Source organism: Myzus persicae, unplaced genomic scaffold (assembly GCF_001856785.1).
Source record: "Myzus persicae strain clone G006 unplaced genomic scaffold, MPER_G0061.0, whole genome shotgun sequence".
Classification (NCBI taxonomy): domain Eukaryota; kingdom Metazoa; phylum Arthropoda; class Insecta; order Hemiptera; family Aphididae; genus Myzus; species Myzus persicae.
This window is the reverse complement of record NW_019104378.1, coordinates 602,247-623,119: the sequence shown is the minus strand read 5'-3', so window position 1 is coordinate 623,119 and position 20,873 is coordinate 602,247. Positions and strand designations below refer to the sequence as shown.

The 20,873-nt window shown below is 26.2% G+C and overlaps 1 protein-coding gene across 1 annotated transcript in view; it reads left to right on the top strand.

The window, feature by feature from the left end:
• The window catches only part of LOC111041751 (hemicentin-1-like), a 181,349-nt gene that overhangs the window by 96,890 nt on the left and 63,586 nt on the right, over positions 1-20,873 (top strand). The window contains exon 3 of the mRNA XM_022326151.1: positions 17,171-17,382. Coding sequence (XP_022181843.1) covers positions 17,171-17,382 — 212 coding nt within the window. The remainder of the gene's footprint in view (positions 1-17,170; positions 17,383-20,873) is intronic.

Genomic DNA, 20,873 nt, shown 5'->3' with positions numbered 1-20,873 from the left:
ACATAGAACAATATTTAAGTAATTATTACACAAATCGGGTAAACATAGAAAAATCCAGGAGAGCAATAATTATAGCACTGCACTATAATTATTCGTATTTTATATTTGGTTCGCAGTGATATAATTTAAAGTAGGTATCTATATGAAAAACGACAGACAATTTTGTTCCGAAAAATAAATAACAAGTTTATTGAACAGGTATGAGTTTTTAAAACAATAATAAACGATTTTTAAAGTATTAAAAAGTTTTGTGTTTCCTTGTTTATCGCCTATAGTATTTGCATACATTTTGTTGGCTGTAGGTGTAACGTAACTAGGTCGAACGGTATGTTTTTGTATTACGGCCTACCACGGGAGCCATGATATATTATAGGTTATACAACACTAACATATCCTCTAATACAGACAACGTTGACTATTAGTCCAATACAAACTCCACCTATACCCACCCACAATCCAACACCAATAGAACTATCGTTAAATCCACAGCCAACATCCAATTACCAAAAAAATACCTGCAAGCCATTATGGGGTTCTCAAGAATTTTCTACAGGGAAGGGGGATAATTTCTAAAAAAATATGCAAGGGGATTATAGGTGCACAGAAAAAAACGGGCTCGTAAAACAACGGCCAATGGGGGCGGGGAGTTAAACTCTTTGCCTCAATAGCCGTGAGTTGTGACAGCCTGCCCTCATCCCGTCCAATCTATTTCACTTCTGACGTTGGCGCAATAGAGACTTTAGTGTCAACTACTATGCTTCATGCGCCATATACACTATAATATCTCTATCCAGTTAGTTCTAAAATTCTATAACATTCATTCGATAATCTCCCTTGGTATAATATCAAAACCTATAATTATTAACCACTATATTAAATACTCATGCCAATATAACGTTAATAAAATATGGTATTTTCTTACTTTCGAGTTCGACAATATGATAGGAAATTGTAATAACTGAATAAACACCTTGATGATAATGATAAGTTATAGTACAGTACTATTATTATTTATTAGTACTAAGTTCAATATTAATTGAATTCGATCATACCGAATATTGCATAATCCTCTCTGACAGTACTGTACCACAGTTATGAAAACAATTAATGGTCATGCATCGAATTATTAAAAAAAAATAAAAATAGAAAAAATAGCTTCACTCAACTTATTTTATAGTACCGACGAGCTTAAATCAAATAAATACGGATAATCAGAAAACAAAAGTATAATAATAAAACAGATGGAAGAAAAAAGTATAAAAGTGTCACTGCCAGTATGTTCAAGCCAAATGCCCTGTTTTACCATCCTCTTATACATCACGACCTATTACAAAAATATCGCAAACAGCAATTCGCCGATCAAGAAGACTCCTCCGCCCCCCCCCTCCCCAACCAATAAAAAAACCAACAACAACAAATTTAAATAATCAAATTTAAAAAAATAGGATAACCGAACAAGTATTAACTATGATGATGGCTTCTAATCGAAATTGATACATATTTAGAAACATCTCATAACTAGTTTATAGTACGAGGATCTATTTATCTTTTAATTTATTAAAAAGATTTTTTTCAAAAAATCTGGATCTACTGGTCTGGAAAACGTAAGTAATTATGAGTAGGTACCACAGGAATTCAAGAATATAATTTAAATTATTGAAACTACCCACCCTCTCGACAGGTAGAAATATTAAGAGTTCGTTCTCCTGATCATCTAACACCCTTTTTAAGCCCTCATATTATTTTTACAACTGTCAGATGTCGTCATTTTGAATCCTGACTAGTGAAGATGATACACAAATAACCTCTGTCCGAAACATGAAACCAAAATGCAGACATATCCACTGGTGATTTATATATATTCATTTTTGTTTTTATAAAATCGATCAACATTTATATTACTAGCCGTTTACATTGTTTGTTCAATTACGTAACAGAATCCTTTTATTTATTTTTTCTAAATATTTATTTTGAAGCTTATATAATTACCTGAACACGTTGTTGTTGTTAAATGATGCTGTATTAAAATACTATAATATGATGCAGCTTTTGAACTGGTTCTAGGGTTTAAAATTCAAACTCAACAAAAGAGACTAAAAACTTAAATACTGTAATCTTCCTTACACTCACTCCAACATTTCAAAATTGTAAACGCCGGGCCTATAAAATGTGACTTTGGATGATAGCTGGACAATTTATAAACAATTTTGCGTAACACTTAAGCCAGGCTTAAGACACGCGTGACCTAAATTTAGCTAAACGAAATAAACTGGTAAAGCAAGGATTTGATAATATGTCCTAAATAAATAATTATATTTCAAATTTTATTTTATGTTATATATTTATTTTTCATTTTAAATTGTAAGTGCAATTTTTTGATACATATATATATATATATATATACATATGTTTATAAAAAAAATACTGAATTTCTTAGTATTTTATATCCTCAAAGTTAGTTCAACATAGTTAGTGCATTCAATTTATGATGTACTGCGCTACCTATATTTTTAATGATTTGAAGTAAATTTACTACCTTATTGTGTTTGAAGTTTAAAAGAAATAACACATCATCGTTAAGCCCGTAACTTTTTCATTTTATAGTGAATCTAATAAGAAAATCTAATGAGGATTGAAAGTATATTTTCATTTTAGTAAACTTTTTAAAAGTATTTTTTGTTTTATTCAGAATAGTTAACTCAATTTTTACACTTCATATCACATTAAAAGTGTTTACGCCGTTTTATTTTTTTTTATTATTAGTACACCAAATAAAAAAAACGTTCAATATGATGGTATAATTTAAATATTGTATGTTAAACAATTATAATCATAACATTGTACAATCTTATAATTTTTAAATTATAAATTAACGCATACACTTTTACGAAACAATAAATCTATTAAGTGAATAGTTATATCGTTATAAGACTCAATTAAATGATCCATTGTTTAATATCGAATCATGATATATTTATGGGTAATATTCTTAAAAAAATAATATTTACAAGAGCTTATTATTATGCGAATGATTTCTTAGAATTTACTTACTGGTACAGTAATCGAATCATTGTGCAACGAAGGCGTATAAAGTAGGTACACTTCAGATATTTAGCATGAGGTCAATGATAAAATCTATATTGATTGCAAATACTGAGCTCTTTGATATGTACAGATGGTGTAGAGTATCTTATAATAATATAATAGTTATTTAAATATTATACTTTCCTGTATAATATCATACTATATAAGTAAATATAGTTGCGAATAACTTAAGGATACTTACAGCGTAGTTATGTTCAAGTGAATTATCAATTTTGCAGACATTTTTTTTTTTAATGTTGGCTATAACATCAGGTACTAAATTCTAAGTTTTTATTGCGTAGAGCCATTGCATATTATTTTTTTTATTACAATACATTTATGATATTATTCTACAGTTTAATAAAATTTAAAATAAATGTTATCAAATATCAATTTGTCAAATAAATTTTATCTATTTGTGGTTTTTAGAATTTAAACGGAGCTAATAGTGCATACGATTTACAACAATTTGTGTTTAAAAGTTTTTATTTTTGTGACCATAATCGTATTTCGGAGTAAAAAAAAAAAAAAAAAATAATAATAATAATAACCTAACCTAACCTAACCTGGTGCAATTTTCAATCTAGAGACTATAAGTTGTAAAATTCTCTGTAATCTTGAAAACAATTTGGAATACCAAGATAATAAAATAAAATAACAGAGAATATTTTTGATAGTAATTAAATTAATTACAGTAGCGATTTAAATTTATCACCAAATATTCTCATATTATGGACCTAAAAATATTTTTCTTTTTTTTACTATTTATAGATATTTGAAATACTTTCCTTTTTTCAAAAATATTACTTATTCATGTATATTATTATATTTTGTATGTGATTAAAACATATCAAACCTAAATTATATTATTTGTTTATTTTTAATGTAATATTATTATGAATATTACTTATGTGTTCCACATAGTTTTTAATTTAATCATGATAAATTTAAACTTTAAAGTTTATCTTAAAAACGATGTTTAGTGGAGATAGTCACAAATTCTAACTACACATGTCAGTATTTTTCTTACAGTTTGTATTATTCTCAACGTAAACAAATTAGTAAAATATACATACGATTTTCAATCAATAAAAATAATTCTAAGACCTTTTAGATATTTTTATTACTTAAAAAAGTGAATAAGTAAAAAAAAATATGTATCACAATAAAACATTTTATTGTAATCCTCTTTTTGTCTTTTCGTTTCCTTTACGAATATAATGTAATGTGTAGAATTTATACAATCATGAGAGAAAATATATTACAGCAATTTAAAGTGTTCTAGTGTATATTTATGTTTTTGATTACAGTGGCTATTATTGTTATAAACAATAAAAGAATACTAATCATTCACTATCAATACTAATGTGAAAAATCTATGACATGGGTCTTGACAAGATTTTTTTCTGAAAATCGTCTAATTTATCTTTGGAATTATTTAAATTATTAATACAATTTTTAGTATTTTACTAAGGACATTTTGAACTTAAGACAATTTCACTGCGTACATTCTTGATTATGGATATTTTTTTCTTGGACAATTTTGTAGAATGTGTACCTTAAATGTCTATTTACAACCAGTAATCACTAATAAATAGTTCTAGGATTTTTTAGCAAGATAAATCATTAAAAAAGTGTCTATGCTTTGCCTGTTGGGAACTAGTGCCTATATTGTATACATTTAATATTATCTTTATATCTATTTTGTTTTGAAAATTTCACTCATCAGTTATGTCTGGTGGCAATAATTTATTTTCAAAAAAATAATAAGATGATAAAAGTAAGGGAAATTTTCATGAAAATGTATCAAGTTTGCACAAAAAAAAACATATATGCCTCCATACTATGTTTTTTTTTCTCAAAAAGCAAAAATAAAGGTTACCTTAATGTAATCAGAATGGTATGAAACACATATATAAATGAGAATTACTTTGTATCACATTCTTCAAAAAAAAAGCATTTTCGGCAAAATGAGTGCCTTACTAAAAAGTGATAAGTCATCATGTTACTAGGAGTTATGTTTATCTATCTGTATACATGTATTCATATTAATTATTTGTTAACAAATACTATACATTGATTTTTAAATTTTCATTTTATGAATGAAAAATATATAGGCTTTTTATAAGTATATAAACATAATTTTACAGGTTATATTTGTTGTAAAAATTGTAAAATAACATTTTGTTTCATTTCTATATTTTTTATTTTTCCGTGATATATGAAATATATTTATTTTCGTTATTTTTCAAACTTAAGTAATCTCTCATTAATTTAATTCAAGAATTAGGTAAGTGAAAACTTTACCAGCTATAAGTGTATTATTCACATAAAATTTAAAAAAAACATATTTTCAATAAGCAGAGATTTAATGTGAGTGTCATTTTAGGGTCACTTAACCTAGCGCAAGAGATATTGGCTATACACTGTTATAATGTAGTTTACCAATAGTTTTTATATTACATGGTTTTTAATTTTAGTATAAAAGACTTGGCATTTTGCCAACACACAGTATTAATATTTTACTATATTATGTTTATCTAAGTTCACTGATATCAGTAACTGTGGTAGGATTGTTTTTTTTTTTATATAAAAGCCTGATCTCGTGTTGTATTTTATCATGCAATATAATATAACATATTGTTTAAAATATATTTATCAATAATTTATTTTTAGTAGACTTCATGATGAAAAAGTATGTAACCACACTGATGCACAGTAGATGTCGAGTGTGACTTGTCATTGAGTAATCCACTGTAATAGTGTAATGTATGTGTTAAATTTGAATGCAATGTCAAATCATTGTACATTTCAAATGATTCTGATCGAGATATTATTTGTAATATATGACTTGAATAACAGTAAAGATACATCATAATGCATAGGTAGGTACTTGGTAATGTATACGATAATTTTATTACTCGAGAATAGTATCGGAGAACTCTTACCAAAGTAGGTTCTTACCTAGCCAATTATGATATATTTATATTGCTATGCAAGTACCAAATTTACATCGTTACAAGCATTACGATAAGTTAATTCAATTTTGCGAAAATATTGCATTTCTAAATAAATTCGTCCAAATTTGAACATAAAATATGATAATATCCATAAAAAAGCTTTTATCAAAGTTGTACCCACTAAATATTATTTTGTATTTTAATTGTCTTACAATAATTATGGAGTGTTTTATATTTTATAGGTTTGCTTTTTCATGAATACAATATTTATCTTATTTTAGTTTATCGACCATAAATATACAATTCATTTCCAAAGCTCACCGTTTCCAATAACATAATATAATACAACAGTTCGTTGTATACTATTTATTCATGCTAATTTTCCTTTGCAGTGGTTTTAATTTAATATTCAACTTAAGAAATATATTTTAATATGAGTTACACAAATATTATGCAAATACCTAATAACTATAAAACTAACGCACCATTGAAAATGATTGTGTAAATTAATAACTACCTATTTATAAAATAACATTGAATATTTGATAAAAATTAAAAATATTGATACATAACGTTTTAAGTTATACGATAAGTTATATGATAATCTTTATAATTAATATCTAGTAGAATGAACTGGTTATGAAATTCGTTTATTATAATGTTTATTATTGATGATAATTCATTTACATTTTGTTTTTATTCAAAATGTATTTGTTTATTTAAAAATTGGATTCACTTGATTCGTCTCGAAGCTTTTAAAACTTAATGAAAAATACAATTTGGTTTGCAGATTTTTTTAATCGTCTCAAAAATAATTTACCATGGTATTATTTTCGTTGTTTATTCTAGTAAGAACCCATTTTAAAATTATGCTCAAAAAGGATTAGTTTCATAAATTATCACATTTTAATTTTACGTGAAAAAGGTCCATCTTATAAACAATTTTGAGATTTGATCTTAGCAGTGAATTAGAAAAAAACTATTAATATAATTTTAAAATGCGATGTTATCAATTAATTAATTTTGTGAATAATAATCATACTTTTCATTTATTTTTTAATTTAATATTAATGTACATATTTAAACTTCTGATCAATCCATTTAAGTAGGTAGGTATTATTCAGTATTCAGATAATATTAAATCCATCGTTACCTATATTTAATATTATTTAATGTGAAACACATTTACTGATGAATAATTGACGTATTTAAGACTATAGCGTGTTTTGGAAATCGTTTGTTGAAATTGAATTATTTTGATGGTATGCTATATTGATATGGGATTTATCGAAAAGCAATGCGTCGGCTACGTGACCGGTTACAGGAGTTAGATTAGAGGGAGCACCAGCAATAGAAAGGTTGTTCTCTAATGGAATCTGATATTATATCGACACGGACGTCGAACATTTCTATCATTTGAAAACGGAGAAATCTGAAAACCACTTAGTTTTTTTTTTTATATATATAATGTTTTGCTTTTGGATTACTTACAAGCACTTGTTGCCTCTCTGGAGGATTGGATTTTGGTGTAAGATCTCTTCTGAATGCATAGAAAAATGAATTAGTTGATGGCGTATATTCACAAGAAATAAAAGGAAAAAACGAATAAAATGTTTATGGCAATTGAAATACGAGAAAAACATAATACACGAGAATCGTTCTCAAAAGGGTAGGTACACCATGTATTTTTGAAAGAGTAGAGTTTGAGTATGTAGCTCCAAAATTTTCTCTATGATACACGGTACATGGTGATATTGCTGAGGAACAATAGGTTATGCTGTTTGTTTGGGTCCATCATAATAACTGACTATTAGAAACTGACACTCTCGAAATTTGATTTATCCAAATTTCCTTCCTCAGAAATACAACCAACGAAGTTTTGGTGTAAAGTAAAGAATATGTTAGTTGCTTCAAAAAAAAAAAATTGGATCTACAAAACAATGTTATTAGGAATATCCGCAATGCAGTCATCTGAAAGTGGTTCATTATGTTTTCGCATTTAGGTTTCAACAGTATAAGTTTTCGTAAGACGGTTGAATCACGTCATCATTTTTTTTACAAAATTAAACTGTTATTCTTTTACAAATATTACGTTACATGAACAATATTTTATTGACATATATTTACAGTGACTTAAGTAATAATACATCAGTGTGAAATACTATTTCAACTTATTGAATCTGTTTCCGATTTAGTATGACTATATATACTATGTAAGCACCTGTACACATTATAATCAAAAATATTTTTTTGTTAGAATTGGAGTGTGGCCAAAAAATACTATGATAATGAACTTATTGTTCTGTCGCATAACTTATAATATAGTATTGACTGTAAAATTGCTTATTTATATTTATTGCTATTACCTATTTGATAGGATTTTTGAAATTAATATTAATTTATGAGATACATACTTAACATTCAATTGGGGATATCAGTGATTAAAATTAAACCCGCACACTGAAATATTGTATGTTAGTTACTATTTGATAAATTAAGAGATATGGAATATTTTTCATTTTTATATATATTTGCGGTCATCAGTCTTACTTTATATTATTTTATAATGTTGTTATATAAAATATATTTTAATTATAATTATGATAATTTGATTCATAACAAATAAATATTATTTTATTGAAAATCTTTACAAAAACAAAAACAGTTTTTTTATACATAAACTAATGAGATCAAAACTTTTAAAGATGATGAAAAAAGTTCAAAAAACTTATGGATTACTAATTACGATTATACTTTTATTGATATTAAATATCTGAAGTAAAACTTGTCTTAAGAAGTAATTTTTTTGTTATAGTTATGGATACTCTATTGATATAATCATATATTCAGTATCCATACCATAATGAATCCTCTATTGAATAAGTTATACGGGTGAATAGTTTATTGGTTATTAGGTATATTGCTTTTAAAAGTGATTATTATTGTAAAATATGTGAACTTCATATTTGATTGGTATGTAATTATGATTTTATTTTAATTAAAATTGAATCAAGACGTAAGTACAATTTGCAAATGTTTGTAATTCAAACTCCGGTGTACCTATAACCTGCCTAATAGATTTTCAAACAATTTCCAATTCAATACATATGCTTAATGCTTATAGAGAGTATTCACCACCCTAAAATATGTGTAGTATATTAGGTACAATGGTTTGCTAGAATAGATAGAAAAATAATCAAATTATTGTGAAAAATTATTCTTGCCTAATAACTTAATTCGTGATCCAATTAGTAGAATTGACACCTCAATTATTTAGAATAGTTTCACATTTCACTTATGTTCTACAGTTTATCTTAATCGTGTATTAAACCTTTGCATGCATTTATTAATTAATCCACCAAGTAGTTGCAATGCATGAACTTAGACGGAAGTACTTATTAAAATAAAAATCATGAATTCCAATAAACTATGCACATATTTTACATGCGTTTAAATACGATCTATTCTTTATATAGGTATATTATTAAATTAATCATAGACTATTTTAAACGTAGTAGAATTTAAAAATTTTTTTAAAAAAATCAATACATGTGAAGCGGAATATTTTGTTTTAGTGAGAGTGTTAATTATTTTATTATTTATTAACTAAAAATTAACCATGTTGCGAGTGTAAAAGAGTTACTCCTAGAATCTTATTTCCTTCATAGAAGAAACTTTTATACTCTCGTTATTGATATTTATTCCAAAATAAAAATAACAAAAATTGTAAATAATAAGATAATAACAATATAAATATATATAAGCATTGGACATTTTTTTTTTCAAATTGGAAAAATTTAGCAGTAAAAATTATATTATGTGAAATTGTGTGACATAAAATATACCTAATTAAATTTATAATAGACACGAATCTAATTAAAATAATTATCAAGCTTATAAGTAATTGTATCTATGTAACTAAAATAATTCTTTTTTTAAAACTATGTACAATTTTCAGTCGTTTGTATCATAGAAATAATAAAAATAACAATTATAATAATATTTTATTGTAATCAATACTCTCTAAAGTCTAAATAAACAAAGATATGATTACAATTTTAAAAAAATGTGATCGTTACTATAGAGAATGGAATACATTCGATATTAACCATCAATTAGAATAATAGGATTCTTGTCTTACTGTGCGTAACTATTTATAAGAGGAATTGCACATCAGTAATAGTTATAATATGTATTTATTTATTTATTCCAATATTATATTCAACAAATAAGTTTTACACATAATACAAGTTTATTTTGATTACACATATAACGATATTTCTTTGGATTCTAAAAACGGTAATATCTACCTTCCATATTACGTTTGTAATATAAACATAATCTAAAACAGACAAATAGTATATGTACAAGTATGATAGTATAATATTATAGTTAGTTTTATTTTTTATAGTATATAAGACATTCCTGTCTTTGTTGATGTAGATTGTTACAATTTCTCAAAGATTTCTGTATACATACCTACATAAAGTTGTTATCAAGTTTGACGAGAATTCTTCAGTTCAGTACAAAAGTTTGTTGTTATAATAATAGCTACCATGTATGTATATGTATTGTTCTATGGTGATGTGATTTTAACCTGAGTTTAAAAAATAGTTTTGTATTCATTTACTATATAATCTTATACTTGAAGTTATGGAGTAGGTATAGATAATTTTATTTAAATGTAAAATATAGGTATTATAATAAACATTAAATAGTATGTATGATAATAATATAATGTTGTACACTTTAATATCTGCAATAAAATGATACAAATACGGAAAAACATGTATAGTCCTAACTCATGACTTATGATTAATAAATTATATTGATCACTTTTCCAGACATCTTATTTAATACTGGGGTCTTGGGAACGGATTTTTACAGGAAACCTATTACTTATCCAACTTATGTTTGGTTTAAATCCTATTATGAATACTTTGATATAATAATGTTAATGATCGTTAATGTGGATGACAGGTTTAAATTACTGTTTTTATCTCTTCACTCTTATATGTACTAGTATATTATATTTATGTCATAATGTGACCTATTTTGTACATAAATAAATAGATTAATCTGCACAAAAAAAATTTGCTCGTTGAATCTCGATAATTTTCAATATATATATTTAATTCAAAATAAATGTATTACCTTCAATAAAATATACTACACAAAAGTTATTTTAAATAATTCAAAATAAATATAGTGTAATTAATAAACTAACAACAAATATCTAGCATTTGATGACTTATACTCATTGCTGGTTCCTGAATTGTATATAAATCTATTTTTTTTAAATAACTATGTGATATTCAAGTCTGTGTAAGTGTTCACTAATAAGTACCTAATTTAGTCCCTACCTAACGTTTCATATTTTATTGGTTCATATTATTTTTGAATTATATAAGTAAGAATAAATAACATGTAGTTTTACTTGCAGAAGTTCTTTTAAAGTTTTCTTTTTCAAAGTTTGGTGATCTTTTGATATTCTTGTGTGCACATAATTTAATGTAATTGACAAAAGATATCCAATCAGCATCATAACCCCTAAACACCTATAGATACTACATGTATATATACGTATAGTACCTGTATGGCTGTATATCAATATTTAAAAATCAATGATATTTTTCAGAATTTAGTGTGGAATGCAAATAATACATTTACCAATAACCAATTAAGCAAATCATACTAATCAGTGGTGATCACATGTGAGAGGGGGTAAGAGAGAGGATATATCTCCCCACTACCTTTTTTTTCAATATTTATTATATTATACCTATAAATTATATTTGAATGATCAATACAAAATATAATGTATGTTATAAAATTAGTTCTCCCCCCCTCCCCACCAGTCACCACTAATGAAAAAAATCATTTATCCACCCCTGATACTAAGCAGAACCACTCTAAAAATAACTTCATTCAGATTTAAACAGATATGATCACCCATTTAGAATTTTTAATAATTCTTTATTTTTTCTTTAATACGAAATAGTAGAATATACATTAACATTGTACATTTTATACATAATGCAAAAAAGATTATTAATACTTCAATTCAAACTGATTAAGCAAAATTCACAATTGACTTTTGTTGTGCTTTTTACGGGAGTGGGTTTTTTTTTGAGATCATCAAATATTTCCCAATTATTTGATGCCCCTCTTTTCACGTATGATTTGTAGTGTCCAACTGAGTTTCTTAATTTACTTTTTCCAGGTATAAAGCTTATGACACCTCGAAGCTCAAATGTTTGATTTACATTGCATAATATTTGTGGAATGTCACATAGTCTGATTTGTACAATCTTTGCAGCTTCTGTACTATGTTGACGACTCATATTTAAATCGTCCTCTAAAATAAAGTTATTGTTAATAAGTTATTAATTAATATAATTTTAAGATAGCACATTGAATTCAATTTATATAGATCTATACGTATATACTAGGTGTAATAGAATGACTGAAAAATCAAATCAAATTGTTTTAATCTATTTTAAAAATAAAAAAAAGTTTTAATATGATTTTTAGACTTATAAGTGCAGTACACATTTTTTAATTTTTTAATCCTTTATAATATATAAGTCAAAGAGTTTATTTTAGGAATTTTTTCTCATTATTTATTTGAATTAATAATTATTTCAAAACGTAATAATATTTTTCAGACATAAATAAATCTTAAATTATTTATTATTTTTATAATTTTTTTTTTTTTTAATACGTTTAACTTGTATCATTTTTCCATTTTTTATTTGTTAGGTTTTTCTGATATACACGCTATACAGTTTTAAATATCAAATTATATGCAATTATTTTTTATATTAAAATTTTCTTACCTTCCCAAAATAAAATGTCAATGAACAAATGCATGTCCGATAGATTAGTCGATATTACTGAATTACAGTTTTCAACGCATTTTGAATTTTCCGATATAATTCTATTGTCTAAATATGTTTGAAGTCCTTCAAATAGTTGACTGCTGTTGACTTGATAAGTAAGAAACATGATATTATTTTGAATATTTTTTGTTCTTATACATTTTTCGTTTGAACATTTTTTAGTCTCTATGGCTGTAGGGAAGTCATCCAACATTTTTTTTATCACATTTCCAGCTGTTGTGTCACAAACAGCTAATGTAACATCATAGTCTAGCGATTGTATGTTGACATCCATATAATTTATAATTAAATTAGCTCTTTCTGAATAAGTTGATGATTTAATTCCATATTTGACAACATTAGTTATCAAATTGAAAAACTGATTATTTTGAATGTCAACTTTTTCAGCATACCTTTTACTATCACAATAAGATACCTAAAAATATTAAATTAACATTAGCAATAAATAATAATAAATTAATTCAGTAAGTAATTAAACATTTATTTTATAAGACCAGATCGATATTCTAAAATTATAAATATTTTAGTAAAGTATTAATTATTTATAGGGCTGTGAATTTAATGCACTAAAAAACCTTAAAAAAAAGCATTAAAAATGTCAAAAATATGCAATATTATATGCACTTAAAATGCAAAAAATGCAATATAAAATGCCAAAAATTATAGTATAAAATTCTCTTATAATGGTTTTTATTTAATTTCTATACATGTAATGATTTTTTTTCAAATATGTCAATTGACGGAATTTGATTAAAAATACCGGAAAATGAACTAAAAATGGAAAATATGACATAAAAATGCAAAATAAAAGTTTCATAATTAAAATTATGTACTTACATAGCTACGGTTCACAATCACCAAAAAAAAATGTACTTTCCTACAAATTCACAGTCCTAATTATTTATATATTAGGTATATTCTGATTTTGAAATTCTTAATTACCATAATCAACGACGCTACGGTATCAAACGCACATGTGTTGCTTAAGACCACTTTTCCAGATATATTTTGGGCTTTACAACTTTTCAACTCTTTGAACCTTGAGCCATTTTTTAAAATTGGTAGAGATTTGAGACTTCTTGTGTTATTTATATCCAAGAACTTCAAGTGAGGGTTTGGTATAAGGTATGACTTTGATTTTCTCTGTTTGTTCTTACGATCCCAGCTTTCACGAGCTAAGCATTCTTCCGACAAGACACCATTTTCTTAAAATTAATTAAATTTATATAATATATTAATAACAATAATTAATTTATAATAAATGAGAAACTTTTTTTTATGAAATAAGATTAAATGTATTAATTTAAATATTTGAACATAATATATTCATTCTTTACTATCCCTAGTTATACCAAGTGATATAAACAAATTATAAAAACAAAACAAGTAGTCATACTCGTCGTCTTTTAATCATCAGTCAATTTATAATTTATGGTTTTAAAATAATTTATTTTATTTGTGCTTTCTAGCAATGATTAACTTTTTATGTGCATTATTGCTTTATGGTTTATGTTCCAATTTTAAATAGTTTCCATGATATATTATATTTCATATAAAATATTTTCTTTTAATTAATTACAATTTTAATAAACTATATCTTTATAGCGGGTAATACTAAAAAAGTCATCTAATATAAAACTATTAAAAATAAACATTTTAAAATTGAATTTGTATTTTATTTACCTGTGGTAGATGGCGAAATTGTACATTTCATAATATGACTATCTTTTTTATTCGTAATTTCGTCATCGGCAAGAAGTTTACTTGAATCGGCTGAATCATTACTTCTGTCGCCCCAGTCATATATATGAACTGTGTTTAATTCAGTCACATCATCAGTACTAATTTTATTATTGTTTTCTGACACTTCACTTTTAGTACTGAGTGTATTACGTACAGGAGATATTGAGGTATCTTTTTTATTCATAATTTTTCCTATCATTTCGTCATCGACAAGAAGTTGACTTGAATCGGCTGAATCATCACTTCTGTCGCCCCAGTCATATTTATGAACATTGTTTAATTCAGTCACATCATCAGTACTAATTTTATTATTGTTTTCTGACATTTCACTGATAGTACTGAGGGTATTACGTACAGGAGATATTGAGGAAATTCTATTATGAGTAGAACGTAGCAATGATGAACCTTTAAGTGATAGAATATGGTTTTCCAAGAATATTTCTAGTGTGGTTGGTAGATTAATATGCCTCATTGTTACAGTTTTCAGTTTCTTGAAACTAGATTCCACCGCAGCCGAGCTAGAAAATTCTTCTCCGTATCCAAAAATTGGTACCATTACTGCAGACCACAAAGGTATAAGCTTGGTTGCCTTAATTATAATCGGTACTAGTTCAGGACAATAGAAAGGATTTATTCCAGTACCTTCTCTTACATAATTTTTACTCTCGTTGAATATATCATTAGCCCATGCTTGAAATGGGTTCTCAAATGTATCCAAACCTTCATTCTGACGTTCATATTCTTTTTCTATATTGATTCTAGCTTCATCTTCCGTTTCTGATACAGCTATAATATCATCGAATTGTTTTTGAATATCAACAAATCCTGTTGAAGTAGCCTCAGTTAAAATATTTTTGTATTGTTCACATGGTGTTTCTTCCCCGGTTTCTTTGTCAGTTCCGTTAGTTTCGTTAATGAACAATACAAATAAACATAATAATAGTAAACGCATTTCCACTAGACTTTTACTTTTTATTAGTAAACCAACTGTACGAAGCACCATTTCCTTGGCTAATCTGGTAATATTTTTTAGAGGTATCCATTTGCTCGCTAATTTAACAAAATGAGCTACATCAACTCTCACGAAACATCTTGGAATCCAATGCGAATCTACAGCAATGCCTTCTTTGAGTAACTCTGCACAAACTGTTAAGTAATCATGGAGTGATGAATATTGGGTAAAACACTGGACAATAGCAGACAAAAGGGCTAATGATTGATCACACACTGTATGCTTTGGTTGTGGCACATCACATCTTAACCATTTTAATAACCAATTGGATATTTCAATATTTGAGTGGCCATGAAGAGAGGGGCATCAAATAATTGGAAAATATTTTAAAAAGTTCACACTAAGGAATAAAAAGTTATTTAAATATTTATATAATCATAACAACATTAAAAATATATAAACAATTTCAATAATTTAATCTAATTGAAAAAACGTATTTACAAGGATGGTATAGTTAAAAATTACCTATTTTAACAACTATTTGGATTTATAATCTAAATTATAAAATATATAGTTTTAGGAAAAAAGTTATAATATACAAATCGTTAGCCGAGAAAACACATGATAATTACATGCTAAAAATTAGCGTAGAAACGATTTCGAATTTCCAAGTATTTCCCAAAGTGGGGGGGCTGGGGACACGTGCAAATCGGAAAAATGAGTATTGCGACGCAACGGATGACGGTAGAGCTGCGGGGTCAGGCGTGCAAATACATGCTAATTACATGCTAAATATTGGCGTAAAAAAAAATTTTAAAATAAGTTTTTGTGATGTGTGGGGGGGTCGGAGACACGTGTCTACAGCCCCCCACCTATTTTTTGATACCACGCCTAATTAAAACGCATGCAAATTACAAAAATTAGCATGCAAATACATGCTAATTGCATGCTAATTATTTGCCAAAAAAAAATTGGAAAATTCTAATGTGGGGGGCTGGAGACACGTACGTAAAATGAAATTCAGAAGATAACTTAGGATGATTAAAAAATTGATTTTATTTTTAAAACAATAACAGCATTATTTTTTGTGTTAACAAAGCGTCTTCAATTTAAATAAAAAAAATCTGTGGATTATGAAGAGCATATATGGAATTAAAAAGTAAGCTCAACCTTAAATTGTATATATTATAAATTATTTTTTGACAATTTTGTTTTTTAAAAGTAGAGATAATGTAAAATAATAATTATTGAGCTATAGTATTATAGTATAATGGTGAGTGATTTCATTGAGTATAATTCATTATTTGACAGAAGTATTAAAATACATGTACATAATAATATGCATAATAACAATAAATTATGAAAACACATGAGTATAGCACTATAGCTATACTGTTGAACTTGGGAAATAACAATGCGTTAAAATTGTATGTTATCAAAGACGAACTTTTCAAACGCATCTGTGATCGTTTGTATTGTTAAAATATAACATAATTTATAGTTACACATAATTTTTTTTTGTGTTATAGAGACTGTGTTGGATCCTGAATTAGTCCAACCAACGACATCTGCTGTGCCAAAAATAAAGACACCTCCACATACAAGACGGAGAAATTCCACTAAAATTCAACAACCAATATCGCCTCCAGTATTTGAGGGTCCAGCAATGTCTAACGTGACAGCTAGATTGGGCGAGAGCACGTTTCTATACTGCACAGTCCAAAACCTGCAACAAAGACCGGTATGTTATTTATTGCTTACTGCCAACATTTAAACTATGTTTACATCTTTGAAACTATAGAAATATTAATCAATCAATCAGATAAAAACGAAATTAAATGGTTTTTATCATGTTTAAAATTTCAATTTTTTACTATTTATCATTATGTCATCGAACCACCGCATACATGTGTATTAATAGGAAATAGTATTCAACTCAGCCTCTCTAAAAATATATCAATATTGGTGACATAAGTTAATAACCGTTGCAACGAAATTATGAATTTAAAAAAAAAAAGTAAGATTGTTCTATTGTAATTTTTAATTTGTATACACACATTTTGTTAGGCTCGGAAAACTGTTCTGATGAGTTATTATCTTTCCTGATATTCAGAGTTCAGGCCACCAAACAAGATCCAATTATCTTTTCCATTTTTCGTTATAATCATTCGTTTAACTCTTAAATAAATCAAATTATTTTATATTTGTTAATAGTTTATTATTGATCTGTCTATCTCCAATGCCATTCATTTTAATTCATTTTACTTATCTACCCACAGTCCTAAACAAAGTTATGTAAGTAATTTATTTTAGTTCAAAATACCTACTATAAAAATTGTACCAACGTTCTTAAATGTTCTTACTTTTTATATTTTTTAATGACTATTTATATTGATTACTTAACTATGCAATACATAATATTTTCGTATTTCAATAATTCAATCCCGATAGTGGAAACTAAAAAAATAATCATAGTTGAGATGTATATCGAATAAAAATAAACATAATTATACATTCAATGTATAAATTCAATGTAATAATAAACAAGTGTATAATACACAATGACATTATGCTAATATGAAAATCATAAAATGTATACACAATACACATTTATTGGTATATTTTATTTATAGAAAATCGAACACACCAAATATAACTTATATTTGTGTATAATATATATTATGATGTAGAACCCTTATATTTTATATCAACCAAAGCCATTATTTATAATATTCTGTAAAATCATGGAATAAATCTCAATTACTCACGTAATATATTATAGTTTTATATATCATTGTATATACCTGTTCTATTTTAATATACAAGTAATCAAGACTAAGTATTTAGTTTGAAAGGTTGATACAAATAAACAAATCAAAGCATGTTATTAAAAATTCAAATAATTATATCTGATACGCTGCGGATGATTCAATTACAATAAGCAAACCTCATAAAATTATATTATATTACAGTGAATGTATATTATAATATAACCAATATTAATAAATATTACGCTGTTTCAAAAACTTTTTCAGTTAATTGCATAGTAAATATTGTAAATAATTCAATTTATCTAAAAGTATTCATTCAATTTTTTCGACATAGTGGACAAACTACGAACTGAAACGGGTTTTAGAAAAACTCAACTTGAATTATTCTATATTGCACTTTTAAAATAACTCCAATGACCTTTTCTTAATTCGTTTTTTTACTTTTACGGGATGTGTATGTAACAACGTTACTTAATTCTTGATAAATTTAGTTGAAAAATACACACAAAATATAAATAAAAAAGTTTTTTTTTATTATATAAATATGATAAATCGTTCTTTGGTTAAAATTACTAATGTGAAACAGAATGGTACATTTTTTTTTTTCAAATGCTTATTGTGACAGCAAGTAATACTACTTAGTGTTAAATATAATCAAATTCAAGCTATTTTCACCAACATTTTGAGTCTTGTAAAATTAACTATAGTTAATTATAAAAAGTTATCATAGAAATACGCATCTTGAATGTTGATATTGTAAAACAAATAACTTTAAATTTTCACTTAATTAATAATAGTACTCATCTATGTTGACCCGTTGATTTTTAGTATCAGCTGTCATTATCACTCTATCACTTTTATAAGACCACTTGCATTACCTATAGAATATTTCGGTGTATTTGACATTTCATTGAAATCTTTTGTGATGTTAAAAATGTAATTACCATTTAAAATAATGAATTTACAATTTTATAATAAATTATAATTTATGGTTCTCAATAATAAGGTTAAGATTTTGTTTATTTCGGTTCGCAAATTAATGTTTGTGTCATTGTTTATTCTTAAAAATATCTGCAAATGATTCGTGTCAACTCTACAAAAACGTACTTCTCTGTTTTTTGTTTTGTTTTACTGACGAAAACTGGTTAAAACGATGTACCTAGTAGGTGAATTGTGTCCTACAAGATGAAATTGGTGATACTACGTGGCGTGTACCAAAAAGCTTTGCAAGTGAAAACAATTATACAGTGAATGTAAGCGTTATGCTAATGAGGGGCACGCTGTTTTTTTGTCATTTATTTTGCCGTCCTCCAAAGGCACAATGTCAAATTAGTGTCCACGCATTATAATTTTCATAAACAATTTCGTTCACCGCGTGTATACAAATAAACATAGATTGTTGATAAACGTTACTGTCTAATAGAATCGGTGCTGGTGCTCACATTTTACTCGTTGCTAACCCATTATAAAGTGTTTTATGCTCAACAATCATTACAAGTAAACAAGTAAACAATTAAACAAAAAGACAATGAGCAAAATGAGATGTAGTTTCTGATATTTTATATGATAATAAATGTAATTGAACCACAGATATATAAAACAATATATATCTGTGAATTGAACTGATTACTATTTAATATGGGTATAAATTACTTAAGACTAAAAATCTATACAAATAATTTAATTAAAATGAAATGTAAATAAAAACAAGAAAGTTAGAATAATTTTAACAACAAATCAGGATGTTAAATAGTAAAAAATATATTTAGTATTTAATGATGATAATGAAAGGTAATACGTTATTATACTTATTAAGTATTTTTTCATTTTTTTAAATATAATAAACAATATAGGTGATACAGTTCAATCTTTAGTGTTAACGTTTATTTGATACTGATATTATTAATGCGCTTCAATAACTGCATGGTTTATAGTTTATTGATAATGTTTTTTGAATTATTCTTTAAGAAATAATTTCGATTAAATTATGCGATTGTACGGTGAGACTGGTTACTGGTTGGCTGTGGTCTATAATAGTAACTCGCCTCTTACGATCTACGGTCCGTTGTGGTTCCAAAATACTGTACAGTGTTAACCGACATAGAAATGGAAGGAAGTTGTTTTACAATTTTTTATTGTTTAGCAGTTGTGGCATGTTTTATATACACCGGATATCCTTTATATGTTTCTGTATGGGCCTCTGGGAAAACTGCACTGTTACTATAGCGTTATTCATTTCAATCAGTTTATCTGGGTTTTTGTAAGACTTATACTTGTATGTTATTATAACAATAATGCATTGTAGGTAGGAATAAGCTGATACTAAGATGGTTTTTTTGGTGTGCATAATAAGATAATTTGTGTTTGAACACACATCATACTTAAGACGAGTGTTAGATATTTAGCTTGTTTAATGAGTATTCATAAAATACGAAATTTGTCATCATATATCTATTATTTT